Source organism: Pinus tabuliformis, chromosome 6 (genome assembly GCF_031772625.1).
Source record: "Pinus tabuliformis cultivar Carrire ecotype Pingquan chromosome 6, CPIR1, whole genome shotgun sequence".
Classification (NCBI taxonomy): Eukaryota; Viridiplantae; Streptophyta; class Pinopsida; order Pinales; family Pinaceae; genus Pinus; species Pinus tabuliformis.
This window is the reverse complement of record NC_142292.1, coordinates 1,867,202,347-1,867,222,632: the sequence shown is the minus strand read 5'-3', so window position 1 is coordinate 1,867,222,632 and position 20,286 is coordinate 1,867,202,347. Positions and strand designations below refer to the sequence as shown.

General features: G+C 42.0%; 1 protein-coding gene across 1 annotated transcript in view; it reads right to left on the bottom strand.

The window, feature by feature from the left end:
• The window catches only part of LOC149266582 (uncharacterized), a 92,044-nt gene that overhangs the window by 26,544 nt on the left and 45,214 nt on the right, over positions 1–20,286 (bottom strand). The window contains exon 4 of the mRNA XM_089408704.1: positions 13,583–13,669. Coding sequence (XP_089264830.1) covers positions 13,583–13,669 — 87 coding nt within the window. The remainder of the gene's footprint in view (positions 1–13,582; positions 13,670–20,286) is intronic.

Here is a 20,286-nt window from a genome sequence, read left to right as displayed (position 1 = left end):
GAGCTTGTTTGTCATACTTTGTAACCACTCTTGAACACGACACTTTTATTCACCTGGGTTGGGAAATCCTTTGCCTAACAGTTGATCAAACCACATTCAAAGTCTTCAGCCGGTTTCTGGGTATTAACTTTGGGTCAATTGTCACCAAGCCATCTGTTGTGTCGTTATGTGTTCAAGAGGTCACTGCCAATAAGCCATTCATATGCAAAATATCTGTCATCCATCTTGACCATCCCTGAGTTAGTCCTTGCAACTAAATTTCTTCAAATTGATCTATGATTTCATGTTGTGGGCTTGCCTGCGACGGATCACTTTCTATCGACTTCAGCTCCTTATCTAGAAAGATGATCTAGAAATCGTGAGTACCTTGGGATCTGCATGCCTCAATGGCAGGTTTCTCGCCTTTGACGACAGGTTGCATCATTGACCTTCGATCAAAGGATTCTGTGACATGTTCGACATCAACACATTTATTCACATGTCATGGATTGTACTGGGTACTTTGAGAGCCATTGACATCACTGGTGGTTTCTCTCACACTTGTTAACAGTTTACATCATTGACTGGTAATCAAGTGGTTTCTACCATGTTCGACATCAACACATTCATTCGCATGCATACTGTTTCGAGAAGTAGAAATGAAGACCCTGGATCTAGTTTCCACAATCTAGGATGCGAGGAATTTTGTATTCATTATATAATGGACTATTCATAAACAGATGGCTGCGTCCATACTGTGTCCACATGAGTCTATACTTGTGATGTCTTACAAGATCATTCCTGTATCAGAGCAGTAGTTAGTTTTCTAAGTCAGTTTTGATCTGAGTATGGGAATGCCTACCTCAGCGATGATATGATCTCATATATATATCTTGCATTGAATGTTTTTACAGGTTCCAACTGGGCTCTCCACAAGATGATCCTCAAAATGATAAAGTACTTCACTCTTCCTAAATGTTAAATGAAATCCTCATCTACTACAGACTTCACACTTTAGGGGGCAATCTGTTACACAAAAATATCGTCACCATGATTATTTGCAGTCAGTATGGGTCTATCATCACTTATACTGTCCTCCTAAGCAAGTCTCAGACCTCAGCTCTTCAAGTCAAGCTTTGAAAATGAGAGAAATACATTAAAAATCAACAAAGCTCTGGTTCCGCACTTTCTCTCACTGTTGCCTGCAGTCCCGCACCTCCTGTTTACAAAAACTGCGGACCTGCCCACTCTGTCCCTAAAGGAGTAGGTGCGGACCCCTGTGAAAGTAAAAAAGGCGCAAGTTTATTCTAAAAAACTCACTTTGGGTTAATTCTAGATGATTCTAGAAGGAATTTTGACGTGGATTGGCCGCTCTTAGGTGGTTCATGCATCCCAAAAGAGAAGGAGCTATTCCCTTGATGAGAGGAGCTATCCCTTTGAAAGAGGGCTTTATCCCTTTGAAGGAGGACCTAGTAACTTCCCTCCATTGCACTATAAATTAAGGCATTGGGCTGGTTTCTAGGGAGGTTAGAAGCTGAACATTTTTGAGGGTAAATGCTGGTGGAATTAAGACTTCCTAGTTGAGCTTAAGAGGAGAGATCACATACCTTTTTGGCTTCATTGGGAAGAGAGTGAAACTTGTCAAAGTAGAGGAGACTTCTTGTTGGACCCTGGGAGGAGCTTGTACAACTTCAAGGCACAGGTTGTAAAGTTCTTCTTTGATTTGAATTAATACAATCAGATTCATTTTTCTCAACAAATTGTCTTATGTCATTTGTTTCATGAATTCCTTGACTTTCATGTTAAATATGTTTTATGATATTGGTTTTTCAGGTGCTATATAATTTGTTTTCTTGTTTGTGTTTGCAGATTCGCGACAAGGGAGCTCACTTGGATCAAAGGAGCGAGGCTTCCACAAACTTGCATTGGACCCAAGGTAAGCCTAAAACACTTGTTTGCTTTTGTTTATAAATGCATATTTAGAGAAAGATAGTTTGTGATTGGCTTGCTTGTCACAAGGTCTTCTTTAGATTCTAGGAAGGTCTATCTTGTCCTCAAGATCGACTCATTCCGTGTGACAAGATTGATGGTGTTCCAAAGGGAGCTATTTCTTCATTCAATTCACCTCCTCATGAAGGCAATAAAGGTGAAAAAGAAAGGTATAAATATGGTTCTAATCATATTCCTTTTGATTATGTAAAGCATGATAAATTTCCATATAAGCATGGGAAAAGAATTGCATGTTCCTTTTGTGGTTTGGATAACCAAAATGTTTCTAGATGTTGGAAGAGAAAGGCCACATACAGGAAAATTTTGAAGGAAAGGAAGAAAGAAGCCAAAGGTCCATTGGACAAGGCAAATCATGTTGTCAAGAAGATGCACATGTGTTGCACTTACTGCCATAAGCAAGGACATATTGTTGCAAAATGTTGGACTCTGAATCCAACAATGCTTCCACAAAATTTGAAGAAGGTGGAAAGAGAAAATGGCAGAAATGGAAAGAAAGATTCCATGACTGATGTGTTTCAGGATGATTCACATGTTGATGCTGATGTGCAGACAAAGGTAGCACCTTTGAAATGGATTGGTAAGAAATGGTTAGAGTTCTTATCCAATTAAGGTTGCATGTCTTTTTGAGAATGCATTTCTTTGTTAATGAGATGCAAGTTGCAGGGTTTTACCAAGAAGGTGAATGGAAAAGTTGAGTAGGGGACTCACTTTATTGCTGCAACATTATATTCAATTCAGCTTCGAAAGTACAGTGTGCTTAAGCAAAATTTTAAAGGGTGAAATGCATGCATGAGAATGATGTGCATGAACATGGGGATGTTGATGATTTCCTTGTATTTGAACATGCATGTGTAATTAACTTGAAGGGTTGATTACTTTGTTTTAAAACATGCATGTAATATAATATTGACTTGGGAAAAGTTGATTTGGTCTCCAAGATGGAGATAATGATGAAGTGTTTCATATTTGAAAAAGAATCCTAAAGCTCTTTTTCTACATGCTTGACTTGAACGGTCAATTGTTTTAAAGGCATGTTTTGTTGGCTTGTTATCTAGTCAATCATTTGTATGCAGATGTAAATACATGGAGGTGTTCACAAGATGTGAAATCTGTTTCTTTTGTTGAAGCAGGAGTTTAGGCAATCCAATTGTGTTGTTGACAGTATGTCAAACATGTACAAATGAAAATTTTGTGAAGCAGATGTAACTTCACATTGGTTTTAGCCACCTTGGATCAATGATCAAGGCAGAGAAGTTCAAACTACCTTCTGTGACCTTCTCAGCAGGAGTTCTACAGGAAATCAAGGAGGAAGACAGTTCTTCCCAAGAGGAAAAGCACATCCAGGAAGGAAGTGTTCAAAGGCTTTGGTTCAGAGGCACTATGCAAGGCAAGTGTATGGAGGCTGAAAGAAGAGGGTGAGGTACTCTCATTTACTGTTCAGATCAGTATATCAGTCTTTTGGAGTCCAAAAGCTTTTTAGTGGGAAGGCGTGATCCAAAATGGATCTAACATAGACTTCTAAGTCTAAAAATGTTCCTCATAGAGGAAAAATGAAAGTCAAAGGATGCTCTTGGAAATAGTCTCATTGCATAGATCTCTTCATTCTGGATCTAATGCAATTTGAATGGGTGAAAACGGACTTTGGATGAAGAAGTTATTGTAAAAAAGAAAATTGTCCATTGTCCTTAGAAAAGGAGGCAATTTCTTATAAATGGGACTTAATGGAGAATATGCATTCCTTAAGGAAATGTCACATCGAAAAGAGTTCAAAGGGAGGACTTAAGCAAAGGCGGAAGGACTCCCCGATTAGTGATCTCCGATATATCGCATCGGAGGAAGGCCTCATGCGATATCGGAACCCCGGGCTGTTTACATATGTGATTAGCGATTGTGATATCGGTGATCGGCGATTGGGTCGTGCAAATACCAAGGGGGCCATTACATGCGACATACATCGATGCGATACACCAATGTGATGGGCCGATAGCGATAGCGCCGATAGAGCGATTGACAATCGGCGATCGGCGAATCCCCGATACAAGGGTCGTTGCAACTTGCTACATGCGATTGCGATATGCGATCGGCACAAAGGAGCCATGCTAATGCAACGTGCGATTGTGACATGCGATAAAGGCCAGACCTGATAAGGTTATGGACGCGATTTCATAATATTTGAAATCTGGATTTGCGGATTTTCTTTGTATTTTCCGTGTATTTGGGTTTTTGGCCATACGCAATGCGATTGTGATATGCGATAGAATGACAGACCCGAGAGGATTATAGGGGTGATTACATATTATTTGAAGTTCGGCTAAAAGGCTCATGATGTGTTTTGCGTGCGTTTTCCTGTGTATTTCCGTTATTTGGCTATTTCGGCCAGAGGAAGGCAAAACGATCGGATGACCATGCCCACCGGTTCCTTTCCATTTGTAAATGGATTCTTGTGATGAAACAACCGGGTTCTTCAATGATGGAGGCGACTGTAACTGATGTATTACAAAAAGCACAGGGAGCTCAATTGACAGGGCAGTTGAAGGTTGTTGAGATTCGCTTGGAGGTCGAGCGAACCACTGATAACACAGAGAGGCAGAGTTATGCTCAAGAGAAGCGCAAAGAAGCCCAAGAGGCTCAAAGATGCTTGAATGTTGAGTGTAAGCCCAGAGGAGGTAGTCTATGGAGTCGGGGTGACTCAGAAGTAGAGGATCGCTTGGAGGTCAAGCGAAACCAGAAGCTCGTGAGAGCCAAGAGCCAGAGTTGAGAGCCAGAGCCAAGAGCCAAAGCCGAGAGCCAGAGCCGAGAGCCAAAGCCAAGAGACAGAGCCAGAGAAAAACAAAGAGATCAAATGATCAAGATATTGCTGATGTCTGAAGAGTGTTGAAGACAGAAGAAGGAATTCCAGAGACAGTTCATAGAATTCTGAGGGATTTGGTGCAAGCTAGAGCTCAAGATAGCTTAGAGCACTAATTGAAGGAGTCCAGTCCAGAGACGCCTAGATCTGTCTGCGGAGTAAGGATAGTCAGGGGTAAGATGGTATTCTAAGCCCATAGGCACAGTTGTAAACCTATGGAGTTGAGTGTGGAACTTGTAAAATAAGAATTACCATAATCCCAAAGAGTCTAATTGAGTTGATTAGTGCTCAAGGAGACATAGCCCAAGATATCAGGGTGAACTCCATATTATATTGTTGTCTCCTGTGGTTTGCTTATTTACTGTTATATGCATTTCATATCAGTTTAAGCAAATAAACTTAAGGAAATTAAGCAGTTAAAGGCAAACACAAGCATACACCTATTTCAAGTGCTTATTTCCGCAAATTATCAATCATAAGCATAGATCTTGGGAATATATATAAGCTTTGGAGTGGGAGAGGTTCTTGTAAGCTGACAAGAAGCCTTTAGGTTCCCATTTCAGATCAAGAAGTGTTGTTGGGCCCGATTTGGGAAATCCTTCTGAGTATTGTCAACTCATGGGGGCCCTGATGTTCTTGGTGAACTCTCGTCCAGACATATGTCTTGCAGTGAATACATTGAGCCAGTTTATGGTTGAGCCTCATCACATATATTGGATTCCTGCCAAGAATCTCTTGATATATATTTGAGGCACAATTATGCCATATATTTTGTAAGTGAAAACCTGTCCAAGGCAGAATTAAACTACACTGTAACTGAAAAGGAGCTCCTAGCTGTAGTCCATTCCCTAAATAAGTTCAGACACTACATCACCGGCTATCAAACATTATTACACACTAATCATGCTGCAATTAGGTATTTGATGAATAAACCGGATGTAAATGCTTGTATCATTAGATGGTTACTTTTGTTGCAGCAATTTGATTTGACCATTGTTGATAAACCAGGTAAGGAAAATGTTGTTGTTGATTTTCTGTCTAGATTAGATCTGCCTGCAGGTGAAGAAGGAATGGTGGATGATCAAATACTAGATGAACACCTATTTTCTATTTTAGTACTCTCTCCATGGTTCGCTGATATAGAAAATTACTTGGTTTTAGCACAGTTTCCGCCACACCTGTCCTCAAAAGAGAAGAGAAAGATCGTGAGGAAAAGTGCCCCATTCACCTGGATTGGGGGAAAACTTTTTAAACTTGGCCTGGATCAGAGTTTGAGGCGATGTGTTAGGGAGGAGGAAGTTTTTGACATTCTCCTAACTTGTCATGATGGGCCCTGTGGGGGCCATTTTGCAGCAAAGAGGACTGCCTTCAAAATTATGCAAGCAGGTTATTATTGGCCCACTCTTCATCAAGATGTCAGAATATATATCAACCAATGTGATTGATGTCAAAGGATGGGGAAACCTACTCCAAGAGATGAGATGTCCCTGCAACCTCAAGTGACTTTCGAGCCATTTGAGAAGTGGGACATGGACTTTGTGGGTCTTATCAACCCTCCTTCAAAACATAAATCTTACGTCATTGTGTGTACCGATTATCTGAAAAAATGGGCAGAAACAAAGGCGATAAAGGAAGAAACAAAAGAAAAAGTAACTGAGTTTTTAAGGGAAAACATCTTCTACAAGTTTGGTTATCCAAGAGAATTATTCACAGATCAAGGAAGTCAGTTTACCTCCAATCTGATTGAAGACCTTCTCACACGTCACAAGATTAAGCACAAAATTTCCACCCCTTATCATCCGCAAGCAAATGGACAAGTGGAAGTCACTAACAAAGCTTCGGAAGGGATTTTGGCTAAGGCAGTGAATAGCAATAGAAAAGATTGGGCAGATTGATTGGTTGAGGCCACTTGGGCCTATAACACCACATGGAAAACCACCATAGGTTCACACCCTATGAGTTGGTCTATGGGAAGAAGGCTCTGATGTCAATAGAATTCGAATATAACACATTAAGGATGGCAGCTCAGCTAGACCTAGATTTTAGCCATGCACAAAAGGAAAGGTTACTTCAGCTAAATGGATTGGATGAGCAGAGATTGCAGGCCCTTATCCACTCAGAGATAGTCCAAATTCAAAGAAAATTATGGCACGACAGACACCTCAAAGAAAAACAATTCCAGGAAGGAGATTGGGCGCTGCTGTATGATTCAAGATATAAAGATTTTAAGGGCAAACTGAGGACAAGATGGCTGGGACCCTACACAGTAGAAAAATGCAATGACAATGGTTCACTCCTGATCCGAACCATTGATGAAGAAGCCATCCCCATGCTCGTCAATGGGCATAGGTTGAAAATCTGCAAGAAGCCCCTTTCCAAGTAGGAATTCATTGAGAATATGAGTAAAACAGTGTTGGTAGTGGAGCAGGTCTCTGCCTCCACTCCACCCACACCCTGAGCTAAAAAAAAAGGAGAAAAAAGAAAAAACAGGAAAAAGAATAAAATATCCCTGGGTGAAAACCTCTTGGAGGCGCCCAGGGCAGGCAGTGAGGGTGAAAAACTCTTGGAGGCGCCCCAACTGTTTCATAAAAAAGAAAAAGAAGAAGAAGAAGAAAAAACAGAAAAAACTAACTTCTTTTGAATGGATTGCATATTGCAGGAGGGTCACACAAGAGAAAATGACATGTCTAGGCTGCATATAGCTCATTCCTCCATCGACATTGTCTTTTCCGAGGCCTTGGTCTAAAGATTTTTCATTCTACAAGAAACATTGTGCATTCTATAGGAGGCTCCTGTAGAAACTACAGAGAGCTCAAAATCAAGTTCAGAGAAGAATCCTGAGGGCTAGAAATTTGTCCAGAGGGCCTGTGGACCTCCCTGCCACCATTCATCATCCTAATTCTCCATTCCATCCCTGCACACCTACATTTCCACTCGCTTTTTCTTCCCTGCACAAAAAACCATAGAAATTATGTTTCTTTCATTTTGTAAAAAAAAAAAAAATGATGAATAAGACAACAACATTCTTCACTTGTTTCTTACCTGATGTATTCCAGCTATTATTCCTTTCCTTCAGAACCTTCTTCAGCTGTCTCTTTAGTCCCTACTCAAGCATCAGCCAGAAATTTTAGAGGGAGAAGCAGCTACAGGAAATCCTGCAGGATTCCTGTAACAACTGATCCCTTTAAAAAAACAAGCTCCAGAGGCAGGGTCAGTGCAGCCAAGATGTCAGCAACATGCAAGGAGCAATGCCTGATCGAAAAATCACCAGCATAAGCCGCCAGTTCAGAGGCCATGAGCACCAGCAACAGTAGCAATAAAAAAAAAACAAAGTGCCAAAGTCCAAGCATGCAGAGCACAGTAGCGACTAACAGGTAAGTGGCTAAACATGTTCCTCTGTTGCATGAATATTATTTAAGAACTGTACAAACCATTGAGATGGTCGCGATCAAATGAAATCGGTGGCCAGCTAGCTGGCCACCCTCGTTTAGTTCAAACCACCCTCGTTGAGTTCAAACAAGCTCGTCCCATTCAAACAGCAGTTCAAATACGTAGTCAGCACGTGTGGCCCGTCAACTCGGGAAGAAAAACTCAGAACCGGTAGTGGTGGCAGCGCATAACGGGAATAATGGAAGTGATGGTGGTCAGGCGACATGAAATACCATTATGGCACTGGAGTAGGACCAATGGTTCGGATGGGGATAACGTACCCATCCTGCCACCTCACCTCGTCACCACAGATCACGCCATCACCTTAAGTACACTGCGGTTGAAGCCTCCACCACCTTTTGTTTCATTTGAGTCGACGAGTTCTCGACTGTAGCACTCACCTACCACCTTCAGAATAGCGAACTAGTTGTTCTCTGCCAGTTTTCAAAACCCTCCTGCTTATCGCATTCTACAGGAGCAGGAACACTGTCTACAGGAGCCTTTCTACAGGAAGGCCAGAGAGCAGCTCTGCAAAGGAAAAACTCAGAATTTTTGCCAAATTCGAGCTTGAAAAGAGGTAGGCTCAGAAACCCACTCTGCATGTGATATATCTATACAAGGTGGTGGAATTAGAAGCAAATTATTGGGAGGAAAAGGCAAGGAACGTGAGCACAAAAGTCTTCCTCGTATTCTTCTGTAAAAAAGAGATGCAACCATAGAAAATTAAGCCTGGAAAAATGAATTTGCAAGTCTGTTTACTTTGTGAGAATAAAAAAACATTGTTTTATATATTCTCTGTTCTGTCAAAATATTGAGTTCCTCCAAAAGCCGAGAAGTAAATTCAGGTTGAAAACAGTTTGAAGGGAGGGAAAAATTGCAAATTGATGTTGTGGAAAAAGAAGAACACGAGAAATTCTCTCTCTGGTTTTAGAAAGACAAACATCAGCTATTCCTCTATTTCAAGTTTTGAAAGTTGTTGCCTTCTTGCTCACTTGAGCATTTTCAGAAGTCACTAAGCACCACGGCAGGAGGTTTTATGAGAAAGGAGCCTTTGAACTCTAACAAATTGCATGAGCACCCAGAAGTGGTAACCCTCTTCACCAGGGCAAACTGGATGTCTTTCTTTGAGAGAATTCTTGGATATGATGACGAGGTGACCGAGGAATTTCTATGTCCTTAAGACCCCATTCGAAAACGCATGCGACAGTCAGTTTCAGGGGTCTGACCCTAGAGCTTACACCAGAATTTATCAGCAGAATCACAGGTCTTCCACTTGGGCTCCCTTGGAGCAAAGAGGAAAAACCACTAGGACAGGTTGCTAAAAAGACATTTTTTCAGCCTGATGAACATCCTGTAGAAGATAAGAATGGGGTTAGAAGGACAAGTTTACCTCATCCATGGGGTGAGGTCAGCTACCAGATCATGAAATATATCTCTTGTGAAGGAAGATTCAGTATAGTTTATGGTTATCACTTCAGATTATTGCATGAATTAAGATATGGAATGGACCTACCTGCAGCTAGAAAACTCAGTCTGCCATATTTTCTCCTCCAATTTTTGATAGAGTGTGGCACCAAGTTGAATGCAGGGGTTCCAAACCAACTGGCCCACCATGGGCTCATCAAATTATTGGTAGAGGATGCCCTACACACATACACCATCCCTATAGCCTGCGAAATTTTCAAGAACATGTCTAGAGAAGACGACATCAAAAATCTTATTGTTGACCTTAGCCCATCTAGCAGTGAAGAGGAAGAGCAGAAAGAGGAACATGAGAAGGAAATTCATGAGGAGGTAGAAAATATTCAAATAGAAGAAGAAAAAGAGGAAACACAGAAAGAAGAGGAGAAACTGGACAAAACCATAGTTGAACCTAAGGTAGAAAAGAAAACAACATCAAAAGCAGAGAAGAGGAAGAGGACAAAAGCTAAGAAGAAGAAGCCCAAGAAAGCTCAGAAAAAGACTGCCACAGGAAAGGCAGAGACTTAGCAAGAAAAGGAGAAAACACCACCAGAGATAGTAGAGACAAAAACAGAAACAACAGACATAGGAAAAACTGCAAAGGATGAAGAAGAAGAACAACAAGAAGAAGTGTCCCCTGAGACACTAGCAAGGGAAGCAGCAGCTGTCCTTGTTGCATTGAGCACTCCAGCTAAGAAAAAGGGGAAAAGAAAAAGATAGACATCTATGTATTTCAAAGCCCGGAGGAGCACCAGGATTAAGGTGGGCAAGCCCCAGCCACCATCAAAAGAACCCATTATCATTGAGGATGCACCTACTGTGAAAAAGGAGGAATCTCCCTCCAAAATCTCCATCACCTACGAGAGAGGGAGTCTGAAGACCTCCACCTGGAAGGAAAGAATCAAATTGATGGACTCTAAAGCCGTCCTACAGGAGGCACAAACCTCTCTACAGGAGACACTGGCCAAGCTCAAAGAAACTGAAAAACTGGAAAAGAAGGCAGAAGAATAGTCCCAAGAGGAAGGTAAGGCAAAAGAGATACCTGAGCCAAGCCCTCAGCCTAACTTAGGCTCCTACTATAACCTTCTGGAAGGTGGGAAGATCATCCCACAAAAATTCGCTGTGCCTCTTTTCTTCGAACTAGAAAAAGAAAGAGTCAGGACCCACACCTAGATGCAGATTGCTAAATCTAAAGGAGTCGAAGATATAGGGCACATGGAAAACAAGTTGAGAGAGATGAGCAGGGAGTTGAGCATGGTAAGGCACACAGAGAGCATCAGAAGAGCTCAACTACAGGAAGAAAATGAACTGTTGAAAAAGCAGTTACAAGAATGGGAACCTCAAAAGGGAAATAAGCTGCCAATCTTGGAAGGATAGCAACAAAAAGAGGGACCCCAGGCAGATAGTGATGCAGTAGAGAAATAGCAACAAGAAGGAGAACAACAGACAGATAGTCAAACATTGATGAAACAACAGCAAGAAAAAGAATCTCAGGCAGAAACTGAAGTGCTGATTTTGAAAAGGCAGCTGCAGGAAAAGGAAGCCCAGATGGCCTTCATGGCCAGCTGGGCAATGGAGGCATTGCAGTGCAGACAATGAGCTAAATCCTATGCACTGTATCTCAAAGACCAATGGCTCCAATTCCAGATTAAGACATTGGACCAGAGGGGCACAATCCCATTCCATGATTATGGTCAATTTATGCATTTATGTGATCATAGTTCAGCCGAGGATAAAGTAAAACTAGCCGAATTTTACCTACACAACATGGCACTTCCTGACATGAATTTATGGGATCCAAATCCTGCATTGGGAGACTTACAACTTGTTGGATACCTATACCAATAGGTTTCATATTTCATGATTGACAAAGGAAAGTCCAAATATGCTCTGCTTTGACTACACAAAGATCCCATATTTCCTAGAAGAAACAAGGTGTGTAAAGAGCTTCTCCTTGTTTTAATTTTGCTGGCCTTGGTTCAAATTTTGATGGATGATCCAACAGTTTAATATGGATCATGCCATGTTTTGAATTTTCAGCTGTAGAATAGAGAAAGAGGTCTGTCCAAACTGCTTAATCTTGGCAGACAAATGGCCTAGGTAGAGAAAATAAGGCTCCCAACTGCTTAATCTGGGACCTTGGAAGCAATAAGGGTAGAAGTATACAGAAAGACAAAAGAAAAAAGCCAAAGAAAAGAAAAGGCAAGTAAGGGTTTGCAAGCCTAAATGCACCCTCCAAGAAGAAACAAAAAATGCTAGGCAAAGTAGTTGGGTAAGTAGATGGGGTTGCAGAAATGGTATCCATTTCAGATTGAATGATCAAGATAAGAGAAGAAAAGCAAAGAAGTATGTCTAACCTCCCACTGCCCCCTTTTTCATGTCATTTACTAACATCCCCTTTGAGTTAACATTCATGGAAGCACTTGTGGTAAGGAGATTGAATTTTTATCCTTAGAAGCCACATTTCTTGTCTAAAACTCTTTGCATTTTGATCTACTCCCTAAACTAAGTAAGTTTCAAATGAACTTAGTGTTTTTTCCCCCATTCACTCCCCCCATACATATTAACTTTAACTTTACTATGTAAATCCCCTATATCACCCTTCCCCTACTAGTATTAACACCATGGTGTATAAACCCCAAATTTTGTATAAATACCCACCCCTTGGTATTATAGCCAATAAGTCCCGTGTCAGGGATCAAATGACACCTGGTCATCTTGATAAACCTAAGCCCAAAACCCCTTTCCCCTTCACAAATCCATTTTCTCACTTTAAAACCCCATTTGCACATGAAAACCCCCTAAAAGCCTTGTGTCTACCCTTACCCGCTTCAAAATGGCTAAAAATCGTGAAAAACCAACTTTTCCCGTTTGTCCAAAGTCTAATGGGCGGGCTCATTTACACTGGAATTCGCGAAAAACCCGCTTTACCAAAGTTTCCGCCCATGCACAGTTCCCGGGATAAATTAATAAAATAATCCCCGCCCCTCACCGTACCTGTCTATCATTTTGCGCTCCCGCTGACCGTCCGATCAAACGATCTTAGATCCTACGGCTCTGGTTGCATCGGACCTTCTCCGACGTCCGCCCGTTACCCACCCTATCCCCCTATCACATCAAACCTCCGACAGCCGTCAGATCATGTCCCTCCAAATCCAACGGCCATCGCTGCATCGGAGCCAATCCGCTGTCCGGACGATATCTCCCGACGGCCGTATTTTGGCTACGTCATGCGGCAGCCACGTGTCCCCTCCACGGCTCATCGGAGGTACTACTGACACTTACCGCCACCGTACCATAGGCGGTGCGATATGAAACCGCCGGCGGTTTCCGGTTTCTCCCTTTCCGCCCGCATTGCGTCATCCCCACGTCACTGCCAGTTATGCCGTCGCGTCATCCCTCCGCTCATCCATTGGTCGACCTGTCCTGCCACCTCACCATCCCCGTGGACCAACCAGAACCCGCCACCTGGCCGGATGACGTCCCGCTGACGTCATCCGACCCTGACCCCACCTATGACGTCATGCTGACGTCAGCACAAAAACGCGCCAAAATCACCAAAATCTATATTTGAGCCAAAAAGTCGCGTTTTTGCTATTTTTTGGAGAAAGCCGCATTGTTGCTCTGCATGTAATTTTACGTTCAAACCTGCACCAGCCCGTTGAAAAGGCTTCCAGACCGCCAGAGCGTCCATCCTTCAAGCATTAGCAAGTTTTAACCGACCAGATTCCACAGGTATTATTCATTTTCACTCTGCAAATCCATTTTCACTGAATTCCGCTTATAAGCCTATGAACAGACCTTGAAACGCTAAATTCACCATTAAACTCCACTGAACCAACACTAATACCATACCAGTGCTGCCATTACACGTTTACAAGGCCACATTGGGCAAACTGAACGCAATTTTCTCACTGGTTCGCGCAATCGTGAACCAGTTACCTGCAAGAATCAAATTTACCATAAAACATACTTTGTTCAACTCTGCTACTCATCTATTGGTTCAAAAGCAGCATTTCAATTGCTACAACCTTTCCCATTCACTCTTTGTCCTTATAAATTCCCATTTTCCTCAGAAGAAGCTCATTTTGTGTTACTCTGCATAGTAACACCAGCCCCCAAAGAACAGAATCCTAAAAGGACCATGGATCCCCCTATGGCTCCCATAGTGCTAAATGTTCAACCTCTGAATGCCCCTCAAAAGAATTTGAAATGGCAAGCCTTAGCAGATATGGATTACCAAATTGAAGAAGAGAAGCTTATGAGCAGCAAATTCCACCTTCATCTGTTGAATGAATTAAAAGCCAAGCACGAAAATGGGACAGATATACTGGGCTTATGGGACTCTTTTCTCCCTATCTTTAAGCTCCCTCAGGTCAACCAGTTCCCTGAACTAATCCACCTCTGTGCTGAACAATATGATGTTTCTCAGCGAGCTGTTCTTGACCCATCTGGTGCAGTACTTTTCTATGTTACCCCTCAAGCTATCAGAGACATGCTTTGCTTCAACCCTCAGAAGAAGTTGGTTCCTTTGTCACTGGTAAATTTGATAAAACAAGGGGATAAACTCACAGATGCTCAAATTGTTAAATTCAATCAATTATACATCAAAACTAACATTGTAATGGGCCCTCCAATTCTTCATGTATACCTCAATGAGCTGCGCAGAGACCTTGCAGATATGATTTCTCCCATCTTGGGATATAGTTCAGTCGAGCATATCGATACAACTATGCTGGTATTGATGCTTATGTTTGCTCCTGGCAAGTCACCAATCTGCTATGACTACGCCACCTACATATCAGACAAGATTCATGAGCAATTGATGAATTTAAGGAGAGATAGGGTGTTCAGATACACCGCCTACATTTACCATTTGATCTTGTATCATCAACATCAGAAATTTCACTTTTCAATCAAAAGAATGGATGCCCAAGGCAATCCCAGATCAGTGGTCTACTGGTCATCTGTCTTCCACATTAGACCTGAGTCTCCATACACTTACTGTGAATTCATGGATCTGTTTATCCATCCAACTATGGCAATGCTGATGAGCTCACCTCCTCCGAGACTCACTGATGACATGCAGAGAATTCTTCAGTTGTCCAAATCTTATAGCATTGGGGATTGGTACTTCTACCAAAACCACACTGTCATCAGGATATATGGGTGTGATCTACCTCCTTTCAAATTACCCAAGTATGTGCCTATGAGGCTATTTGCCCTAGAGTACTTTAGGCAATTTGGCAGAGTTGATGTGCTTCATTTTCCAGGAAAAGGCAAAAAGGCACAGTTGAAAGTCAAAAGCCAACTTGGCCATTTTATTTATAATGAGAGGGAGCAAGGATGGAGGGAAGCAGAGCGAATGCTTGAGGCCCTTGGCCTACAAACCAGTTTCATATGGGTACCCTATGACCCTAATCATTTCATATCCACAAGGAGGCTCAAATACAAGTTATCTGCCTACGATCACCATAGCATCCCCCACATTGAAAAATATGCAAACCAAGATAAATGGAGGAGAGGGACCTTAGAAGAACCCTTGTCACAAGAAGAGCTGAACAAAAGGGCACTAAGGAATCTAAAGAAGTTGGCTGACCTTGAGCTTTGTCCACAGGTATTCACACTTCCAAGTACACAAACGGGAGTAGCTGAATCCTCCTCAACTGCCAAGCAGCAAAACACCAAGGTAACTGAGAATATATCCAGCAGTGGCAAAGAAAAGGAGATGGAGACAGAGCAAACAGATAAACAAGAGCAGCAGCAGGCAGAGTTACAACAGCAAGCAGAAGGGCTGCAGCAAGGGCAGCAAGAAGAGTCAGAACAGCAAGAGCAACAACATCAAGAAGAACAAAGGCAGGATCAGCCTGCCTAGCAAAAAGAAACAGTGGAAACTCCTCAGACCACTGAAAGAACGGTGCCTACAAGGCAAGAGACTACCTTTGATGCCTCGGTCCTCCAAACCCCTCAAAAGGAGGATACATTTGTTTTTAGAAAAAGGGATAGAGAAACTCCCCTGACATCATCTATAAATCAGGGAGAGAAAAGGCAGAGATTAAATGATTTTCCAGAGGAGGACATAGCAATAAGACAGGCATTGGGCATGGGCCCACCCAGCAGAGAAGCTTCAGCAAGTTCCTTCCAGCAGGAACAGGACAGGACCATGGGAGGGGAGGTCAGCTCCTCCAGCCAACAAAAAGAGGGAAGCATCAAACAGCAATTTATAGACATTAAAAGGAGGAATGATCCTATTAAGATACAGCTGTACAATCACCTACTAAACATGGCTCCTACCAATCAGCAAAGACTTATGTCTGCCTTTGATGTAGGTGAAGGCAAAATGATCATGAGTCATTTTATGCCCACAGCTCTGCATCCCCAATCTGCCTCAGATTACCTCAGGACCAACCTGGAGGTCATGGCCAAAGACATACACCCAATGGACAAAATTGAACTACATAAACAAACTGGTGAGATGGTGTATGCCTCTTTAGCAGATGAAACATTGGAGAATTATAAGCTAAAGAGCAGCCTCAATGCCACAGCCTCTCAACTGGAATTGGAGAAGGCATCATCCCAGGCAAAGGACAACAGAATAAAGTCCCTAGAAGACATAATCATTGAAATTGGGCATGATCCCAAAGATATTTCAGGGATACAGGAAATTTTGAAGTTGAGGGATGCTGACATGGCTGCCATGAGGAAGAAGATCAAACTCCCTGCCACCATGCACCCTCAGACAGATGAGGTAGCCCAACAAAGGCAGGAGAAGGACACCACAGATTTGCTGATCTCCATTTATAAACAACTTATTCAAGCACAAGACAAACTAGGAGAATCAGAGGCTGCAAAAGCAGCATTGCAAGCAGCATTAAAACAAAGAGAAGAGGGTCAGACCTCTCAACCTCCTCCTCAGATCATCAATCTTGAGGAAACTGCTCCTATCACTGCCCCTCCTCCTCAACAGACCGAACAAACAGCAACATCTACTTCAGCAGCGCCAACAACTACAGAGTAGGCCCAAAGCCTAGATATGCAAAAGCTGAAGAACGAAATCCAAGTCCTGGAAGCTCAAATGTTGGAGCTCAACTCAGCCAAAGAATCTTTGGCTAAAATCAATGATAGATATGATAAGTCCAAACAAACTGTGGCAGAGAAGGACAGGGAGGTGAAAGCCCTCAAAAACAAAATAAAAGAGCTAGAGAATGAGCTCAAGTTAGACAAAGTGGTGGCAGAACTGAAAATAGTACTATGGGCTAACATTGGTCGATCTATCAATGAGCAATGGCCATATATTGAGACAATCCATGAGCAGCTGGAGCTCATCCCAAAGGCACAAAGGGAGATTCACAGAGCAAGAACTCAATTGAGCAATATGCCTGAAGTGGCCACTAGAATGATCAATGTACTTAATCATAAAACAAGTTCTCAGTTAGCCATCATGGGAATTACAAACCGGACTGATACCGTCCAACTGATCAAGAGGGTTCTTACTCTTAGAAATCTGGTACAGACATTGGAAAGAAGAACCCAAGACATGCAGACTGAGGTGAACAGATTTTTAGAAAAATTTCAAGTCTTAGAAAGCAGAGGACTCCCTGGCTTACTGAACAGTGCAGGGAGATTGTTCACACATGACCAATACGCTAAAAGGGTCAATACATTTTCCACTAACCAGATCAGTGATAAGCCCAACACCTCAGAGGAAACAGGGCCAGCCACAGGACAGTCTCTTTACAACAGAGTTGAGAATCTGTTTTTTATAATGAATGAGATCAATCACTTGTTTGGGGTGGCTCCCAATTTCTTCAAGTACACAGAGGCAGAGGAAACAATGGATGCTATTCTCAGGCATCAGCTCCCTACGCAAGAATGGTGGACAAGCGCAATACATAATATTTTGTAAACAGGGAGGCACTTAACAAATTTTGTTTCTTAAAAAATCAGTTATCATGCAAAGCAAAGTTTAACAAAATCAGCATGCACAGCGGATCAAAGCTGAGCCAACTCAGCAGAGGGATCAGCCAACAAAGCAGAAGTAGAAGACTACAGGTGGCAGGGCCGAGAAAATACAGCGCAGCAAGAAATAAAGGCGCAGTTATCAGCATTAAAGCTAAGCATTGCAACCGACTCAATGACCTCCAAAGGTCAAACTACCCTCTGACAAACATAAAGAGCATTTATGCTGCATTAAAAGCTACAATAACTTCTTCTCTACTTTCTGAACAAATTTGTGAAGATATTTTCTCTCTCGGATGACTCAATGCCTGAGATATTTTGTATACGCTTTCCTATAAAGTCCCCTTCGCATAAGATTGCAAGGGTTGTTGTTGATTTCTCCTAAAGAAATTCTTATGCTGTAATCCTTTCAGAAGTTTAATAAAGAAAGTGATGGAATTTCTTGGATTTCTGAGCTGTTGAATGCGTTTCGGTGCCTGTTGATGACTGCTGAATTCCTGTGTATTTCACCATACAATAAGTCTCTGTAACTTCTCTCTGTCAATTAGTTGTTTTGTTAAAATTCATATATGTTATCTGATTTTCTATACTAAGCAACAAGGAAAAAGAATAACTTTCAGGATTTATTCTCTGAATACCCTGAGTTCAATCTGTGTTGTTTATGAATGTTTTCTTCAGCTGTAGTCTAGATAAGTGTAATTCTTAATTTCTGCACTTTCAGAATACACCTTTCACCGTGGCCTTTGTTACAGGAATTCAAGTTTTGCTCCTGTGCAGTGTGCTCACTTTCACCTCACCAACTTAATAGAAAATTCTTAATTGCTTTCTGTTGGTTGACATACATCACCATTTAAGCTAATTTTGTTTGTCTAAGAGTACACAATAGGCCCTGCAGTTTGAACACCACCAGTCCAGCATATCAAAACATTTCACAACTCCAGACTCCATTGCCCAATGGTATTTCACTATCTAAACACTATATCATAAGACTTGAAAGAAATCCTTCAACCAAAAACATAAAACAAAACCTGAGCATAATAGCTAGCCTAAAAACACCATCATAACAGAGACAAATCATAAAGAGAGAGCCCTCTCTGATCACAGTTTGGCTAGAAACAGTGATCCAAAGATTGGTTAGTGGTTACCCCGGCCGTATTCCCTTGGGAGTCATAGGGAACAACCTGGGTGTTAACATAATTGGCGACTCCACTGGGGACTTGCTTAAAATTTTCAAATTTCTATATATCTTCCATAGCTACTATCAAGCCCGAAATCAGTCAAGAGGCCTTAATCTGTTTCTGTGTAACATTGACAGTTTTAGGGAAGAGCTGTTTTGGGAATCTTCATCTTAGTTCTAAAATATATATAGCCATTCCAAAATCTTCATACAGTCCTTTTAAATATAAAATTTCTTACAAAATCCTAAAAAACAGTTAGAAGCTGGCTCCCAAGAAAAATCCACGGAATCCACGGCATACTAGGGCAAATCCTGACCCTAATCCACCTATCATTGTTGATAATCCAAATACCATCCCAAGAAACATTAGGAGGCAGCAAAGGCAGGAGCAGCCTGCTGATTTGAGTCCTGAGACAGCTCATCCAAACCCTGTTCCCACTCCAATCAAGGTTTTATTTCGATCTACCCTTGATTCCCCTAGTTCCCCCTCTACATCTCAAAGCCCTCCTTTCACACCTTTATCCACTGCACATACTCCTTTAACCAACATCCTAGTTTCTACCCCTTCCATTAACCCTGTTATACCTGTCATCCCTGCTGTCCCATTCGCCCCTGTCAATCCCCTAAACCTTGTGAATATGGCTAACAGATATGCACCCTTGCAGATGCCAGCTAATGCTGCAGCTTTACCCCAAGACTACCAAACCAAAATCTCATATTTTGACTCCAATGGCCCCCTGACAGCTGTTCAACATGCTAAGAAAATGCAGGACCACTTTGAAACCTATGAAATAGATGATGACAGTGTCAGAATGAGGATGTTTGTTCAAAGCCTAACTGGGGATGTTAGGACCTGGTTTAGATCCCTGAATGCAAATTCTATTGCAACCCCTGATGAGTTTTATCAAGCCTTTACTACCAGATGGGAGAAGAAGAAATATCCCCTGCACATACTTGCTGAATATGAAACAATCAAGAGAGGTCCTCAAGAGACCGTTCTGGAGTATTGTGCTAGATTCAACAATGTGTACAATGCGATGCCACAAAATCTAAGACCTCCTCCTGATTTGGCCTTGTACAAATTCCCTGATGGATTTGATCTTGACATGGCATATCAGTTGAAGGAAAGAGAACCTGAAACCCTTGAAGATGCTCAAAAGGCTGTTGTCACAGTGGAAGCAAACCTGATTGCCAAAAGAAACAGGGCAAGGTTAGAAAAGAGAAGCATATATAAAGAAGAAACCTCTGCCTTTGATCAGAAGCTGGACGTAATACTCAATAGCATGAAAAGATTAGGTGATAGAGTGGAAACAGTGGAAAGAAAATCATCATGGGAAGCACCACAAAACAACCCCCCAGAAATCCAAATTTTAGGAAAACTCAAAACCCAGGCATGGGTAGAACTAGTGCTGAGCAGGACATA